The sequence below is a fragment of the Anopheles arabiensis genome, chromosome 2 (assembly GCF_016920715.1).
Source record: "Anopheles arabiensis isolate DONGOLA chromosome 2, AaraD3, whole genome shotgun sequence".
NCBI classification, from domain to species: Eukaryota; Metazoa; Arthropoda; class Insecta; order Diptera; family Culicidae; genus Anopheles; species Anopheles arabiensis.
In genome coordinates, this window is record NC_053517.1 from 78,465,843 (window position 1) to 78,484,546 (window position 18,704).

Consider the following 18,704-nt stretch of genomic DNA (forward strand, 5'->3'; position numbering starts at 1 on the left):
GATTTGAGAAAATAAACAAAAACCCGACATTCGCTCATTCCCCACTCTACTCGTTCCCAACGAAAGTCACTTTGAAATCAAAGCGAAACGTGTAAGAAACACAGGAACGTTGGGAAATGGCAATCGAACTGGATGTAATGCGACACCGGTTCGAAGGAAAAAGCCAGCACCAGGGGTGGGCCGCTGCCGAAGAAAGGTTTCCTCTGCAGCACATGCCGCCTTTTAAATGAAATGACATAAAACGAGGTCACCAAGATACATGTCTGCCGTGTTGTTGTTGGTGATGGTGCTGTTGCTGTTTCCGTGCCATCAGTGATGATCAGTTTTCAATTAGTCTAATGATATTTTTGATTTTCGAGTCAGCCAGCAGCTTCCAAGGTATGCTGTGGTGAGGCTAGGAGTGAAATATTAGAGACTTCTACGAGCATTTAAAGAGTGCTTCCTCTTCCAGGTTCTTTAAAACATGAAACAAGTTCGGCGCCATCGTAACTCTCTAAACCAAACATTGGAAAATGCTCATTCTGAATCAAATAACTCACTCACTCAACCAACTCAAATTTGTATCGATATTAGGAACAGCCTTTCCAAACATGGCCGACGTTTCAATTTACACTAAACGGCTTATTTATCTACCCGTCGACGGACATATTTCCTTAAATTTAACGACATCCGCCAAACGGAGGGGGGTTGCTCGTGGGTTGAAATGCAAAGTTAAAAGCTGAACGTAATTCCATCGCCACTATGCACTCCCTCCTCCTGCTTCCGTCGCTATTAGCGAAGTCTACAATCCCGATGAAGCGATCGGCGGCAGTAGCATCAAGCTCCACACAACGTCGCTGCCTTCTTTCTTGGCTTTCCTTTTCATTCGCGGCGCGGTTGCAATTTATGGACATCGTTTCCGAAATCGGCGCAACTAATCGACACTTGATTTTCATCTCACTTGCCCCGTGCCGCGAGACATCACTGCCCTCCTCCCTGTCGTGACAGCCGTCACTTGTTGTCTGCATATTCGCCTGTCGCCTATTTCCGCCAGCATCGGAGAGTGGTTTTGCACAAAATGGCCTGTGTGCTGTTTCTTCGCTCAGCCGAACACCACGTAATCGCAATCTGGTACCGCAACCGAAATTGGAGCTAATGCTGGAATTGCCAGTGTCGCTCTGTATGTGTGTTGCTGCGGTCTAAACGATCGGAAGAGAAATCAAGCGGACATTCCGCACATCCGGACGACGAACGGGCCCGCGCAGGGAAAAACGGCAAAAATTGGGTTTAAGCTGTTCAACAGATGCCTAACGGAGATGTGATGCAGAGCGCATGATACACATGAAGCTGGGTGATGCTGGGTGATAATGATGATGATGATGATTGCTCAACGCGCAAAACTACTCCAATGGATCTCTTTCTCTGCCACCAGAAGCCGAATCAGTGATCTTATCTCATCTGCTTCCAAGCGGCCATAACCATTGCAAGTTGTTAACGGAATGGAGTTTTTTTTTATATTTTGGTTTTGGTGTGTGGTTAACAACTTTAAACTGCTGTCTGGTTGTCTCATCAGCGGAGGATTGTTTTTTTTCTCCCTTCTTCGTGATTTGTAATCACGCTTACAAACAATCAGGCTGGGCGGCTTGTTAGCACGACAAAGTGCCTTTGTCGGTGATTTATGTTTTCCGTTTCGAGTTTTCGGTTTGAAAGTTAGTTCCGACAGTTGTTAACGCAACGTTTGGCAAACGATTGCAAAGTGCATTTAGCAACAAGTCGCGCGGGTAGCGGAATGAATTATATGCTTCGCACTTTTTGAAAAAAGTTGCGTTTAATGCTGAATTTAAATATGTGCAACATAGTGATTATTGTCAACGCCCAAGAAACGTTTCAAACGTGTAGGATGACACTTATAAATTATCATTACAATGTAACAACTTTTCACCACAAAAAAAAACTAACTGGAACAAAGCGCCAGAAAATGATTTATAATCTTCATTTTGTTGGCACCTTCCTGAACCCGCTCAGCGCTGCATACAGACGCGCCCGAAAACTTTGTGGACATGGTATTAAAAGTTCAGCACAAAAATTACTGATGCAACTGAAAAACACGTAGTAGTAGTAGTAGTAATATGCTTACCGAATAAACCGAGCATCCAAAATCGTGTAAAAACAAAGAGAAAAGAGGAAGAAACGAGAAAGCCAAAATACAATTCCTATTAGCGGGAGTGCAAGCATTAAAACAATCCTGTGCTTTGCAGCTTGTTTATGATGGCTCGAAACGTTTTTCCCACGTACCATCCATTTGACTGTGTTGGATAAAAAAGTACAAACAGAGGAATAATAAAGGGAGAAAAGATCCTCAAAAAAGGCGAGCCAATGTTTGCCGTCCATTTGAATAAACCCGAGCCCGCAGTTAACGATGCATAAAAAACTATTTAATGAAAATGAGATTATTAAACATAGGTGGGAAAGAAACAAAAGGAAAATGGAATCATTTGGTTGGATGATTTAAGCACTGGCGTAATAGCATAAAAAAGGCAACAAACAGCAAACAAGCAAACGGGAGCATAATTTTAAACGATTTATGAGTTAAATCAAAACAATGATAAAAAATCACAACAAATGTACTAAAGGTAAAACCTAAATTGTTAACTGAGCCGACTACCAATGCGATGATGCGAAAAAAAGGTTCAACCAAAGCTATGAGGAAATAAAAATAATTTGGATCAACTTAAGTGGAAATAATTAGCCGATTCAGTGAGGCAAATTTATGCGAGTGTGAATCGCGAGGACCAAAGGCACAATGTTAATGGGCGGTGTTGGTGTGGAAAAAATGTTTACCACCCATCAATAACACACCCGCTCATGCAGGTTGCGGTGGGTAAAGGGTGCATCGATTGCAATTCCCAGTATGGAGAAGTGCAGTCGATGCAATTTTTTTGCTCCCACGACTCTTCCACCTCTCCACAGGTGCTAATAGAACTATTACGAACTAACACGAGGCTCACGGGGAAGGTTTCATATTAATTAACTGTATCAAGAAAGGAGAGCTACATGGGTGGTTGGTGGCAGTAGATGAGGAACAAATCGAATGGATTTATAAATAAAACGCCAATGGCCTCATTAGCATATAATTAACTGGATGTAACCTGTGGTCCGTTACCCATCCCATCCAGCAAATTCAACCCAGTTCGGGCGGCAGCTCACAAGGGTGAGTAACACCACCAGGTTGATTGGTGTTTGACGTTTGATTTTATGCAACAGCACAAAAAACGGCCTCAACACAAGCGTCATGAACACATTGGTCAGTTGACCGTTTAGATCGACCGTTGACCTTTTCACGACGGAAAAGGCGTGAGGCAAAAAAGTGAAGGTAAGTGAGGTAGGATTTTACGTATGGTAAGACAATACTCAACCCGTCGATCCGTTCGTTTGTTGGGGAAGTTAGGAATCTTGGGACTAATCCATTCAAGAGGACTTTCGACGACTTTCACTGGCATATTTTTGTACAGGGAAAGAAGTTATTTTATCTGGCTAATGAATGCAAATTGAATTAAAGAGTGCGCTAAAAATTGATCAGCTATTGAATGAACAGTTCGACATTAAAATGAATCTGAATTTTTATTTGCTGTTTCCTAAAATAGTTTAAAAAGTACGAGTCAAGTAATTAATGAAAGTAGATAGAAATGCAAATAGAATATCAATTTCGGTGGTATACTTAAGTTGATTGTTGTAGAAGTAAGTTTAGAGCTTTTTTGCAAACAGTCACTAAGACACAACTCCCCAAGACTCTCAACTCAATTTCAATTCCATTCTCAAGTTTCTCAACTCTTTCAGCAAACATTAGAGTTCCATTTTCCTCTTTCATTTTACCCATTTTCCACATCCAATCGTGCTCGTGAGCACTAATCGGCTGACCACATAAATAATAAAACCGATTCGTACGGGCTACACAAATCCTGGGCCCGTATTGCACGCATTCTTCTGCTAATTAATTCTATCTCTTTCAGCGGCTACCACAGCAAGCGTCCCCGGTCAGCTCAACGTGCACAACATAAGTAATGATTCAATCCATTACTGCCGTCGGACCATTCCTTGCTAGCCAGCATTCCAACGGTCCGAATCACGACTGGCCTCACAACTGGCCGCAAAGCACAGCTAAACAATGCTCGTGACTTTGGTACCTTGTTTCTGCTCTCTTTCTCTCCGATCTTGCTGCAGACACAGCAAATTTGGGACCTCGATGGCAATTCTCACCCAATGCATACGCTAAAATAGCATACCAATAATAGCCCGTCGAGCAACATAACATCTCCGATCGCATACGTTTGTGTGTTAATAATGAAATACGATGATTATGCGGCGATTGAATTACATTATTTATCGACCGATTAGATAAATTATAATTTGGTGAGACATTTGCCGCGCGCGCAAATGTCTCACCAAATTAATTTGTGTGCTGTGTCTGCCGGTTGCCCTTTGTTGTTGGGAGCGAGAAGCTTTCCAATGGAACCCCCAAATGACAACGCTATGCTTGCAGTGCAGTGTTATAAATTCTTCCGAGTTGACTTCGAACAGTCAAAGATAAATCGAGGGAGAAAATGGCTGTGTTGTGACTTAAGCACCAGATAGACGCTAAGAAGATTTAGTTGGTGTGTACATCCGCAGCGCATAGACACAAACATTGGGATGAAAAGCACGGTGGAAGAAGATTCCATTAAGCTGGTTTTCTACAAACGAAAACACCCGTAAATTGATCTGATTCTTCGGAAATAAAATTGAATTCTTTATGCAGAAAGACTGAGCATATCAAAAAGCTAAACTAAGCCAATAAAGAGCATGTTTAACAAAACTCACTTAAACTTGGGTTCCAAAGGAGAGCTCTGTGAGAAAAACCAAAATGGATTTCAACCTCCCAGCGACCATCAGGGAGGTCGTCGTCCAAGATAAGCAGTGTCCAGGCAGACGGAAAACCATGATATTACTTCTGGGACTTCTCAAAACAACAGGTATAGGATCCAAAACAGTGGGTCTGCCAGATCGCGTCTAATGCTCCAAACCTATCGCCCGAAAATCTGACACTAAAATGGGTACAAGCACCTTTTGTCCGTCTTCCGCCCCAGGGTTTGTCGTACAGATTTTCTGGTTGGGACATCAGGTGAAATGGACTCGTGTTTTTTCACATGTCAGAATGTCATTAAGCTTCATCGGTGCGTGCGCGTGTCTGCTTCGGACAGCTCGTTTCCCAATAGGATCACACGAAATGTATTCCATTTCAATCTCGCCCGTTCTCGCCCGAATCGATTTAGTGCCGGGGGATGCACGTCTCGTAATTGGCATTGCTCTCTTTCTCTATCTCCAGCGGCATTCGACACGTTCTATAACTCCTAACACACCACCTACACTGCCACAGAAATCAGATCATCAACTTCCAGGATTTCGATTCCAGGAACAGGGCGATGTCACCGTTGCAAGGGCGGAGCGGAAGCCCTTGAACTACTGCCGCTTACTCACAACCATCCCTCACCGATGATTGGTAAACTCGACGATGGAAATACAGAGCGTCCCCGTGGTGTCGGTTCGTGTTTAGAATATTCAATGAAGTCACAACAAAGCCCATCATCGTTGCCCCAGGGTTGGTCATTGTTTTTCAAACACGGGTGGTATACCTCGGATGACCGTTCGATAAACACACCGAACGGTGTGTTCGCGTACGATGACGAGCATCATATACTTCATGGTGATGCTTCCCCATATACCCCCATTGGAAACATAGCCGGGGGCACTGAGCGGAGGTTCCTGAGGGCACAGAAACACACACACACAGTTGAACGGAAGGCGGCACTCAAAGTAAACATAACTGTTGATTGATTTATCCAATTCCTTCTGCACATTGGAAAGGAAGTGTGTCTGTCCAGGGAGATCCCGCGTCCCTTATCGAGGGTGTTCAAGAGAACGCCCGCAATTTCCGCAGGAGGCGTCAGGAACGCAAGACTAAACATTTTCGCTTACGATGGCTATAATCGATTTCCAAAGTAGCGCGTTCCAATGCATCCCAGTGGCTCACCCTTCCCGGTCTCGAAACAATATAAACATCAGCCACTTCCTGGCACGTGAAGACATCGGGCCTGGTTCCCCCCTACTTCCTCAGCATGTCCGTCTGCTCTTGAAACAAGGGTAGAGAGATATTGGCGAAATAGCGTAGCATAAAATTGCACACTTAATTACTTTGTTGCGGGGCACGGCTGCACTTCCTGTTGGTATTGGGTCGTGTTGGTGTGTGTGTGTGCGCGAGTTTGTCTGACTTTATCGAGTAAGGGCGGGCTTGCCTACTTGACAGGCTTTGATCACACATAAAGCATCGAAGAAACTGACCCTCCCTTACATATTGTGCTCTCGGGAAATTGGATCGTACAGGAGGCGTACTGCGTTGAAGGGTCAAATTGTGTCTAATTTGTAATTTCCTGCTTTGATGTTCAAAGGCAGCGCATCGTCAATACCGCAACATGCAGCGACCATGTAGTGGTACATGCGGCACTGGTAGAAAGAATGGCAGCAGAATGCTCTCCTGTTTCAGAAGATGAGACGTTACGGAGAGGCAAAACAGATAATGCCATTTTGCTCATTTTACGCACGATTGCAGAGTGGTTCATCAAAGAGAACCTTTTTCTGTATTGGTTGTTGATATTAGAGCAAAAGCAATTTTGGGGAGAAATTTAAACGCCATATGTTGTTTTACATGTTGTGCTGCTGCAATATGTTTTAAACAGATATTGATAAAAAAACAATCCCTATCGCAAGCTCGTGTTTCAACATACTACCTACGGAGCCTCACTCTTTACGCTCTGTGTCACATTCCATTGCAACCTATTTTTCTCTTATCACGAGGTTCGATAAAATAAAACCTACGAGTTGTGGAAAACACTCAAATACAACTAACACATACACACACTGTACCTATCTATGGGGCAGGGCGTTAGGTGTGGTGGTTTTTTGGAGTGTGCGTTTCGCACCCGATAAGATAAGCCGTTGAACAAACAACGTTGCCAACGCAGCACAACAAGAGCCGGCGGTATTTGAAAGTCGATCTAGGTTACGATGGTGTGTCATTTTGGAGCCAGTTCTACATTTACACTCTCCATAAAGATGGAAAGAAGAGGTAATGTATAACAAACCGAGTTGTATGAATTGCAAATACAGAAAATTATGTTAATATTTTAACGTAAAAGTATACTACAATATTTAAACAGTTAGTACGAAGAAAAAGGTTTTAAATGAATCGCATATAAAACGCTTGATTATTCATCGATGAATCAATATAAATTATACCAACACAATGTACACAAATTCAACCTCTCCATTAACAATTCATAATGCCCTTTTTCGACTTGCATCAAGATTGCCTACGCTTCGATCGAGAAAAAACCCACCGTAAGACGGTTATTATTCAGATCTTTCAAACGTCTGAGATCCCATCGAAACAACCCAGAGCACGTAAATGGCAAACGATATGTAAACACAAATCGGTCATCTGTCAACCGTGCGAATGGGCGGGTGTCCGTTTCACTTCGGGGCGCAAAATCCTCACAAGGTACGGCCACACTTGACATCACGGGGCTACGACAACACGGCAACATCTTTCTTCTCACCCGCGATCGGTAACACGCGATCGATTTCACCGCGCTTGCCGGAGGCGGATCATTGGACGCAAAACGTCAACGCAGACTTGACCTGTCGTTGGAGGTTTGCAGGTTCGCTGTTTTTTTGCATCCGCCCAGTGCTGCTGTTGCATTTTGTACCTGTTGTTGCAGCCACACACACACACTCTCTCTAGTATGACAACACCTCTCCGTTAGCATGACCTTGGTATGTGTTGTGTCGGCTTTGGGGATAGAGTGAAGGTGCCTCCGTTGGGTTTGGTCGGAGATGGGAACTACAGTTGCATGCTAACACGGGTACGGCATTGTTGCACGCGACAAACGAGATGGTTATTCTTTGCAGTGAATTTGAAAACCGTCTCCTTGCTTCTTTCCATACAACAAAGAATTTGTTCGTTTCGAAAAGTCACCAGTACGTAGCAGTAAAGAAAACGGGACGCCAAAACCACCGATCGTTAAACCAAACTTTCAAGCGTTTGCCTAAAGACTTTACTGAGCGAACCATATTGCAAAAATAAAACCAGGAACAAAAAAGAGTCTGAACCCAACAACCGAACGGTTTGTTTTACGAAGCCTTCGCGTACGTTGCACCATTCCGCCGAAGTTTATGTGGCGTTGGCCATTTCAATGCCACGGTGAATGTGATACGAAAAAAACCCATCGCCAAAAGAAACGAAGCAAAAGCTTGAACGCGTAAAAACCCCCAACTCACGATCGGTAGGCGAAAAATTTGCACAACCGAAGAGAAACAAATAATTTGCCTTTCGACTTCGAACGGTGGAGAGGATCATGGTTTGGTGCCTGTTGCTCATTCGATCATAAAATTCATATTGCCGTAATTCGTTTGGAGATGAAGACGTGAAGAAATATTAAGTCGACCTGCCAGGTCGAAGCAACGTGTCGAATAAAGCAGTGACTGTGTGTGCTTGGCACCATTTGCAAGTTCAAGTACCCCGCAAATACACACAAAAACTACCATCGAAAAATGGAATACAGTCATAAAGAAAAGTTGGCAAGAACACCACTCACAGAAACTACTTTCGGATCCAATCACAAGAACTGGGAGGAATCGGTAATCCTCTCGGAAGCTGTCGCTACCGCTTGGGTTAGAGGTTGAAAGCAAACTCTCTGATGATATACTTGAACAATTATGTGTAACGTAACGTTTTGTTTGGTACAACCTGACATTTATTAACTCTGCTAGGGATGCCGAGAGTGCATAACCGTCCACCAGGTACTTTTCCCAGGTAAAACTCAACAAGATCCGGGTGATTGTTCAGAAGGAAAGAATTCACAAATAAGAAATCCTCAAAGTCGTTCCCAATGGGAACCGGACTCGCTATACGTATAGATCGTGAGTCAGTGCTTTTTGCAACTCTTCAACCGTTCGATGAGTTATAGCGGCAGCTGTGGTCGAAGCGAAGTGGCGAGGAATGAAATTAAGCACGATAAACTTTACTTCTTATGATGGTTATATCCGTAAGCACTTTTCTGCTGACGAATGAACGACGCGAATGAACGAGGCAAGCGGTCTTGTTCTTGTTCTCGATTGGTAAGCCAGCCATTGAATTAGCATCAAAATTCACCACCAAACCAATATGTAAAGTTGCTAGCGTATGGAATAGCTTTTAACGTCCTGCAACGTGCACAACAATGCACAATGCAACATTTGTCACGGTACCGAACGAAAGCCATACGGGCGTTAGTTTTCGCATGTCCATTTTCAGTTCATAAATGTTTCAGTACCAGGGTGCCCGGGTAGGGGAAATTAGCGACAGAAACACATGTAACAATGCAGTTTTCTGTCCCGAAAAAGGCAATCCAAATGAATGAAAAATTATGTTTCCGAACGGTCCACACGGAGGGAAGCAATAAAACGTCGTCCAATTTCCTCTAGAGTGAGCATGCAGTTTGCGTAAAGTTTGCATTGTCCTTGCAACACGTTTGGCTGGGGCATGGGTTTTGGTAAAAAGAAGAAGATGAGTTATGTTCATAAATTGAATCCAAAACCTACAGACACATTTCAAACGATCGCTACAAAGACACGCGTGGTTTACGATATGCTGAATTTGCAGTCTTGAACTCTGCTCAACCGTGCTTGAACATCAACTGCTTAGAATATACAGCTACGATTTCAGAAACATAAACAAACTAACACTGCAAATCGTGCTGAGTTCTGCACTTGTGTCTGTGTGAGAAGCCAAAATAGTCAGTTCAGCAAATCATGGCAACAGTCTTGAGGATTGAAAGTTGTTGATACGTATATGTGACTGATGCGCAAAGTTGCAATACAACTCCAGAAATAGAAGCGCACTGGATAACTCCATATGTAAGTAAGAAAGGAAATCGGGGTTTCATTAAGTCTTTGAAGAAGAATGCTTTTTTGATGAACATCTTGAGCTCCAAAAGTATACCGACTATCATACAAGATCATTTAATTTAACGGACATTAATCAAAGACCTTCGTTATTTCTTACATTTGACTAGGTTTGGTAGTCATTGCTTTCACAAGTGTTTCTTTCGTTAAAAAGTTTAACTCATTTGTTCATTATCAAAACCATCGTCCGATCGCCATGATCACGACGAATTATAAACTCTTGGACACAAATGTGAACATTTTAAAACTGTCCGATTTGGTACTTTCAGACTTGTACAGCCGATAACTTCCAGCCCGTGTGCCAAACCGCCAAATGCCCGATTCCGGATGTAACATCAGACACTGTTGCAACTGTGTTGAGCCCGATGTTACCGATTGGCTGGCACTGGCTTACACCAATTCACCTTCGAGGTCGTAAGAGTGCCGGGGATGGAAGATAATCAGCTTGTACAGATGCTGGTGCAGTCATGCAGGTTGCGGAAAGCATATGCCGCACATTCGAAACCACACGAGACCGAAATCTTTACCAACTCCGATAAGTTAGCCACAGTCCGCAGCACCCGGTTATGTGTACCCCGCTTGCTCGCCAGACCACGGAAACCCGTTACCACGAAAACCTTTCCACTACGCTTATTCATCGGCAGCGCACCGGAAAAGGTGGTTGAACTCCGGAGCGCCACCTTGAAGCGTGCCATTTTTGCCGGCTAGTTTTCCCTTTGCCATCTTGCAAAGTGGTATCACTTCTGGCGCACCGGGGAGGGAAAGTTTTCGGAACACCGGGCTATACGTTTCCGTGTCGATGGAGCTAATATTTGCGACAAAAGCAAGGTAAGCGTTCGCCCAGGGAAGCTGCACACGGGGCACGTCAGGGTGGACGTTGGTCGTTGTTTCAAACGAAATCTTTCCACTTGGTTGGGTTTTCTTTGGCCAAACGGACAAGTTTGTCCTGCGCTCTCTGGCTTGAATCCGTTCCAGACGAGTGGATCGTAAAGATGGAATCACTACTACTAAGATGGGGTTGGAAGTGTTCAAATTTGTCTACAATTCACAACCTTCCTTGAAGTGCTTCAGAGACAGGGATTGACATTTGAGGCAATGACGTCGGTTTTGAACTTTAACTAACCACTATCAAAGTTAGCAATTTTTAAAGGAAACTATATCCAGATTCATTCCGGTCAGTTTCCAAATTTGAAATAACAGGAATATCGAAGTATTTAAACATGTTTGCACCATCAAATCATTTCAAACAAATATTTCAACCTCTGTTTCAGGTATCCCATTTAGTATCCATCCTCATTCCCTAACGACCATCGGTCTTGCGGGGTGGCACAATAGAGGCAATCGATTATTTGCGCACCAAACAACTCTCCGCCATCTTCCCGTGGCAACATTAAGTTGCATATCACATGCTCTTGCTTCCAACCTCGCTTTGCATCTTTTGTGCCGCCACAAAAGTCATCAATTGCTGGACGATAAAAGCTGTCATACCTGTCAGAACTATGCAGCAGCCTCTACTGATGGAAACTCATCGCTAGGGAAACATTTTAATGAGCGTCTATTGCCCACTGTGGCCACATCATTCGGGTCGACCGAGGTGCGGTGTACCGGTTCGTTAGCCATTATTGCTTCCTACACTGTCGTATCTGCCACACTGATAACAACTGCACCTCACCCTTTTGAGAGTTCCCATATCTCGGGGAATCCTTTGCAACCACCACGAGTGGTTCGATCGATATGTTTGCATTGCGTTTAATAACGCCGGGCTTTCGCCATCACCGCTCTCTATCTCTCCAATGAGGCGAGAACTTCAATAGTCAGCAGACACAGAATATCAATCCATAAGAGGCCATTTTGAAAAGCACTAAATCCAACACCTCCGCTCGGTATCGAACTCATTAGTTTGATGCTTCATTGAAGCTGATGAACACTATTAATGATACACAATCGGGGAGCGACTCTCGATAGTCACTGGAAACCGTCAGTGGGATGGCAGCACTTAATGAGCTTTCATGGAATGCTCTAAATAGAATTTCTTTTAAGCTCCCCCAAACGGTGACACAACACCGTAAATGATTCGTCAGTCAAGTGGACTGTGTAGTAACTTCCCTGGCAACACAACAAACCTTGAGCGTACTTCAAAATCAGTAAATGTGTTGCACCTCACGTAGACATTACACTTCAATTTTTCCACAGGTTTCGCACGTTTTGGGACATGCCATACTTGAGGCCACGTCATATCATGTAATATTACATTTCACCGTCGCCAATCTGTCTGCCCTTTATCGAAACCCTACCAACAGGGAGTGTGAAGTTGGCGAACCCATTTATGTGAGATACTGGTTCGTGTACCGGGAATGTACCGAACCTTTCGTCGACGGGTTTGATGATAATTGATTCCCCTCCAAAAATGCGTACCAAGATAAGAGAACGTACCCGTTTTCGTACAGTGACGGGTTCATATCGCTGCAGAGTAACATCTAACGACCTTGCGCTAACAACAGGCGCAAAAAGTCTGTTGCAATCGAGCCCAATGACGCCATTCCACCATCTTGTTAGCACCTTCGAGGGAGGGTGAGAATGATAGTGTTTGCATACTTTGCTTGCTAATTTTCCCACAATTTACCGCACTCCGAAAAATACCAAGCAAACGTACAGTAGAATCTTCCCGATCGTACGAGATGTTGACTGCAGCGTAGAGAACTCTTCCAATCTTCTAAGAGATCCAACTCCAATAGACTTCGCACCAATCTTCCAGTAGAGTAGTTCCATATTGGTTAATTCGAAACATTTTGTTGTTGTTATTACAGACACCTACGGTGCACTTGGTCAACGATTTGGTTAACAAACGGGGAAACTCCCATAGTACCTCAACGGTTCTCGCGTGACCGGCAAACTCTGCACTAATGAGACAAATGGCAGAGTCGTGGCAGGTGGTGGAAGGTGCTAAATGATTACCATCTGGCCAAAAGTAGGTATGTTGGGCAATGGGCAGTTGGGGAGTTGCTGATTTAATAGCATTGACCGACCGCTGGCCTTTGAGAGGCAAGTTTAAAACGCTTCGAAGGTGGACAAAAAAAACACAACCACATAATCTCCACAACAACAACAACAACAGCACCCTACAGCCAAACTTGCTGACACTGAAGTGAACGAATTTCTTCCATTTATGGGCAAGCGGCAAGTGCCTCTGCACGGTGGGTGCTGACCCAGGCTGGAATTAAACGCTCGTAGAATTGCCCGGCGCGCAGAGAAGGCGGCTCTGACGGTCAAGCATGAACATGCATTTATGCGCAAAACGATCGAACAGGTCGGGGTCGGTGAACAGCCCCCACGCCGCAGAAGACGACTAAGCAGAGCTTCCGGATTATGCTGACCACCGCTGGCTGCTGGCCATATGTGACTGCTGTGTGTGGTGATCGATAAAAACGGGTTCTTCACAGGAGGATGCTGCTGTACACTGGAAGCAATGTGTGGACGGGGAAAACGGTAAACCCTTTCTGCGAGGTGGCTTTGTTTTTGCTGACGCTTTTCCAGTAGCACTTTTTTTACGTGGCGGTCGCCGCTTAAACCTTGAAACAAGCGCTCAGCCTTTCAGGTTGGTGGATATGTTTTGCTTTTTTATGTGCCAGCAAGCATACACACGGAGGTCTCGTACAAGCTATGGAGATAGTGTGTGTGTGCTGCGGTTCAGAAGGTAGATAATGAAATGAGGTAGAATTCGATGCGGATACGGTACGTGAATCATTGCAGACTTGTGTGGTGAGTGTCGATGTACCGACCTTACCTTACTAACCCACCACCATCTCCCCCCGATGGCTATCAAACGGTACAACAATTTTATTTTACAATTTGCAAGGCGTGAACCGCTCGATGCTTTGCCAGATAGATACCTGACTAATAGCTACTCAATCTGTGGAGAATACTGCTTGCCATAGTTGGATGGGGTTTAAGAAAAAGGGTAGATTATTTCCTATCGAGCTACAACAATTGGACGCGGGCTGATGTAATGGGATTTTATGGAAATGTGCAAAAACGACATACCATTGGGATGCTTTTTTTTATTGCTTTACAGTTCAATGATAATTCCATTCAGTTGGTGAATGCGAAATCGTCGGAAGAAAATCGACGATAATTAGAAACTTTTCCGCTATCGCGTTCTATCATGCTTTTTTAATCATTTAATTGAAATTATTTCGTCTCCCTCCCTTTCTCGATACTCAACCTGAGCCGGTTCCTCCATCAGCAGGGGAATTATTTATAGAAGAAGAAAAAAGTTTAATCTTCTGCAATGCAGACTCCGGTGCCATTTGCCAGGACCGAGAAATTATCGTCCCGGTGATCATTAGTGGTTGGGTGTTTATTACATTGCCTCCGTGCCTCCCAGCATGGCGAGAACATATCTCGTTGCCACACACAACACACACAGAGAGTTCTTTAGCGTTAGTGTGCATCTCTTATCATCAACACTGCTCTGGTCGCTCAGGTAAGTGAATGTCAAGGCAGCAAAACACTGCTTGTTTAACTGCTAAGCAAGAAGCGACAACGGCGAGCATTGCTAGGCAACAGCACACGACGACGACAACATGCGCACAGCCTCATTTATCATACTCATCATTATCTGCGTCAAAAGCCTTGCAGAAGGTAAAAAAAAACATCAACAACCTGTCTGTTTGGCGTGCAAAAGGGAGGCATTTTTTTGCAAACAATCAAAATGATTCCCTTATCTGCCTGTGTATATATTGAAGTCTTTTTTGGGTGATGCAAAATATTAAAATTAAAGATCAGCGACCCTTACAAAACAAAACAAAAAACCTCCAAACACATCAACTTGGGCGAAATCTATGTATGGACTTTGCAAGGTTTTATACTATAAGATTGTCAACCGTCGACTCCATCTTGTCGGTGCTGTATCGTAATGTTTCGTAATCAATCATGCCAACAACACGCAACAGCCGTGTCAATCTGGAGGTTTGCAAAATAAAAACCGCAAAGAAATTCCAGATCAAAGGTTAATCGTGAAGCCTAGGACGCTTTAATGTGTCGCAAGTAAATGTCCAATGGCAAGAAGTGAAGATATTTGAAATCGTTTTGTGGCATACAATGTTTCACATTCACATTCGCTGATGGTTCTCTCTTTGATCAAACAAAATTTTTCACTTTTTGAGTTATATTTTTAATAACATCTTTATAAACGATTTCAACGCAGGAAATGTAAATCTCATAGTCATAGTCGTGACTTGTGAGACTATTCCCGGGGACTTCAAATAACTTGGAACACCATTTACCCACCCTCATTGCCTTACAATTATACTCGGCCACAATGCAAAACGTTCAGGTTCGGCTCACACATCCCGCTTGCACTTATACAGCCTCTTAGCTTGTTGCGCAATGCATCCAATGAAAACTGTTGCCCTCCTCTGGTGTAATGCTGAGGTTTCTCCCCGATTTCCCGAAAGAGGGAAACTTTACCCTTGCGTCAGTCGGTGTGTGTATGTGTTTGGTCAGAATGTTAGCAAGTGCACTTTCTACACATCCCAGGGCATCACCAACACCCGCACCTTCTTTCACCACTCTTGCTCTGCATCTGGATCGTCAGGTGTTAGTTTATAATTTCATGCCAACTTTAGCTGAGCAAATAACAGCTCCGGTTAGTACGGGAGGGTGTTCGTCACTCTACTCCTCCGTCTTCCGTCGGACGAAAGACGACAACGTCCACGCTGGACAACGTTCGTGATGATGGTACCGGAGTTGATGACAGTGGTGATGATGACGACAGTGATGATGATGATGGGTGCTAAACTAACCTTTGCCGGCTTCGGCTCGTCGTAGTCATACTCAACCAGATGCATGCTGCTGCTCCGGCTACTGCTGCGCGTAGAAGGTGTGTGCGGTGACACCGGTGCCGATTGTTGCAGATACATCTTGGCTTTGAATGCTGCTGCTTTTCCTGACACCGTGTAATGTGTAATGGGTATGGCAAATCTGGAGATTCTGGCCGTTCAGTCAGACAACTGTCACTGGGAGAGGAGGATTGCAGATGTGTTGCAGATTTTGTTGTCTGCCGTTGAGGAGCTCTTTTTTCTACACGTCTTCTTGTGTGCACCACTGCAGGCTACCGCAAGGCGCCACAAACACTGCTTCACCTTCACCTTTCGAAGCTACTCTCGTTTATTTCATGCTCTTCATCCAACACAACACGGACACGGCCACGACTTACAAGCACACATGGCGGTGGGTAATTAAACGGTAAATCTAATTATCGGTAGCATTATTCACAAACTCCGGGAGCGAGCAAGGGGAGGGAGTTGCACGAACACACGCAAAGCCGTCGAACACACTACATATCAGCCCCAACTTCGGCAGCGTGCTCCCCTGATTCACGTTCAATGAGGGCAAAGTTGCACCGCGCACAGCGACCCTTCAAAATTAGCATAGGCTTTTGCATTCGCACACATGGACAGACGTCTCGCAGGCTACAGGCTCGTCTACGTAGGTATTGTAACGGCGAGCAACACCTTCACTTTGATCGGCTGAACGGCCACACTCAGACTCAGCCACACACACACGTACAGTCGGGCGGCACAGGCGGTTTTGATCAGGCGAAGATAATTTAATTTTCACTCGGCAACGAAAAAAGCTTTTCGAGATAAATCTTTCAAAAGTGGCACGCAGCTTTTAGGCTCACAAATCACTCAAAACGGCCAATCTAATCTATTCGTTTTCACCAATACTATTAATCATTTTTCGTTTTTTAGCTTTCGAACTACGGAACGAAACACGTGAGCATTAGGGATTTTTCCCCAAGTTTCAAGACCTTTCATTCACTTTTTATTATGTTTTGTCACAAAAATCACACATGAAAGTGACTTTCACTAATTAAAAATTGTGTAAAAAATTCACCGACAATTTTGGTTTTTTTTTCAATTTTAAACAACTCGAATTTCACCCCCAAACATTCACAATACAAACTTGCTAAGTAAATATTTGCTTGGTACGTATATATTTTTGCACTTGTACACGAGGGCATATCATTTCAATGTAGCCCACGCCCGCCTCCTTCGTCTACTGTCGCCCGTGCGGCATTATTCTTTTTCTCCAAGAAACAGCCCTAATCTACACACGTCGCGAAACGGCATTCTTCACTAAGCGGAGTTTAAGCCCAAAATTTCAACACCCGATAAAAAAAGCCGCATTTGACACAACCGAACTCGATCCGATACTTAAATCCCTCACGCAAACCTCCAGCAAACCGCCTGCCTGGTTGACGCACCACCGTGTGTATTAATCACATTTGCCTAAACAAATTCCACAAACACGCTCTCCGAGAACACACCACTTGCGGATGGGCGAAAGCACGCAAATCGCGACGCAAACAACGGCCGCGCTCGAAGCGTCAAACGGTTTTGTGCAGCACGCTAAAAGCCTCGTCGACCCTTTTTGGCGATGATGAACACACTCCCGGGGAAACGTGCCGACGAGCGTGCGTCCGCTTGCTTCCTATGCTACGCAACGAATGAGCGAATGAACGGCACGCCGGAGCCTGCGAACCGCTCAAGCCGACTTGAACCGCGTGAGCCCGAGAGCGGGGAGAATACCAAATGCATACCAAACATGCTGCTGTTTGTGAGAGAGCGTTCGAGCAGTTTTATGCATGATTCGAGCAGAGTTCATGCATGCGGCTAGCCATCGGTGGTTGTTCATTCCGCTTGCTCATCGTAAGCTATTCCGTGAGCTGTGTTTAAAAAGCCGGTTTTGCCGGGGTGGTGGCGGACAACAAACAATTTGGAGTTTTGGTGGCTTTGCCCCGTTTGCCTGCCCGCGCCGTGAAGGTCGTTGCCAAGACGCCGGAATGACGTGAACTCGCGAAATCCCGTGAGAATGTTTGTGCGGTGCCGCCAGAATTGCATCACCAAAAGCACTATGTGCATGAGAGTGTGTGTATTTTTGTCGAACGAATTACCTTTTGCTTGGCCTTATCAATATACTTATAATTCTTTGCGCACGATAACGTGTATGACAGACCCTTCCATTCGTTTTGTGAGTTTTTTTTCTTATTGCGTACATATCTACGTTACCACGTGAAGTGGCTTTACCGCAGGCATGAATGCACTCACTACCTTTCTTCTTCTAACGCCAAAGCCGAGCGGTTTCTTCATAACGAGCGACACAAAAATTAAGGCCGCGTCAACACTGGCCAATTTGCCGGCAGGCAGGCAGATAATGCAAAAGAATGGCGAACGGTGCTGCAGTGTTTGTTTTCGTTCCGGCGTTCGTTGCCATCCTGAAGACTTGTCTTTCTTTCCCACAACGCATACACACACACATACACGCAGTCTCCGGTGAGTTTTGCATGCTGAAAATTATGCTAATTTTTATGACCCATCCCCGAAGGATAGCACTCAACACGAACTTCGACAGCGGACGGAGGTGTTTGAGGCGAACCTTCCGGAAGGTTATTTTACCTGCTACAGGGGTTAGTGACGAAACAAGACGTAACACGAAAAATGACAAGATTTGGCATCCTGCTCACAATTGAGATGGGCACTGCTTGTCTTTCCGTTTGCCGTGCTTTGTATTTTACGATTTCAATTCAAGAGTGATTACAATTTTAAAGTAAATCAATGGCGACGAACCCTGTCATATATGACTTTGTTCACAAGTCTTTTATCAATGGAAACTTTACAGTCAAA

At 44.5% G+C, this 18,704-nt stretch overlaps 1 protein-coding gene across 3 annotated transcripts in view; it reads right to left on the bottom strand.

The window, feature by feature from the left end:
• Positions 1-18,704, bottom strand: part of LOC120893569 (breast cancer anti-estrogen resistance protein 1) — a 125,900-nt gene that overhangs the window by 56,060 nt on the left and 51,136 nt on the right. Inside the window, exon 1 of one of the 3 annotated variants that reach the window (XM_040295546.1) lies at positions 15,819-17,540. The exons of the other annotated variants lie outside the window; for them this stretch is intronic. Within the exon in view, the coding sequence (XP_040151480.1) occupies positions 15,819-15,935 (117 nt within the window). The 5' untranslated portion in view covers positions 15,936-17,540. Of the gene's footprint in view, positions 1-15,818; positions 17,541-18,704 lie in introns of those variants that run through there. 3 annotated transcript variants of the gene reach the window in all.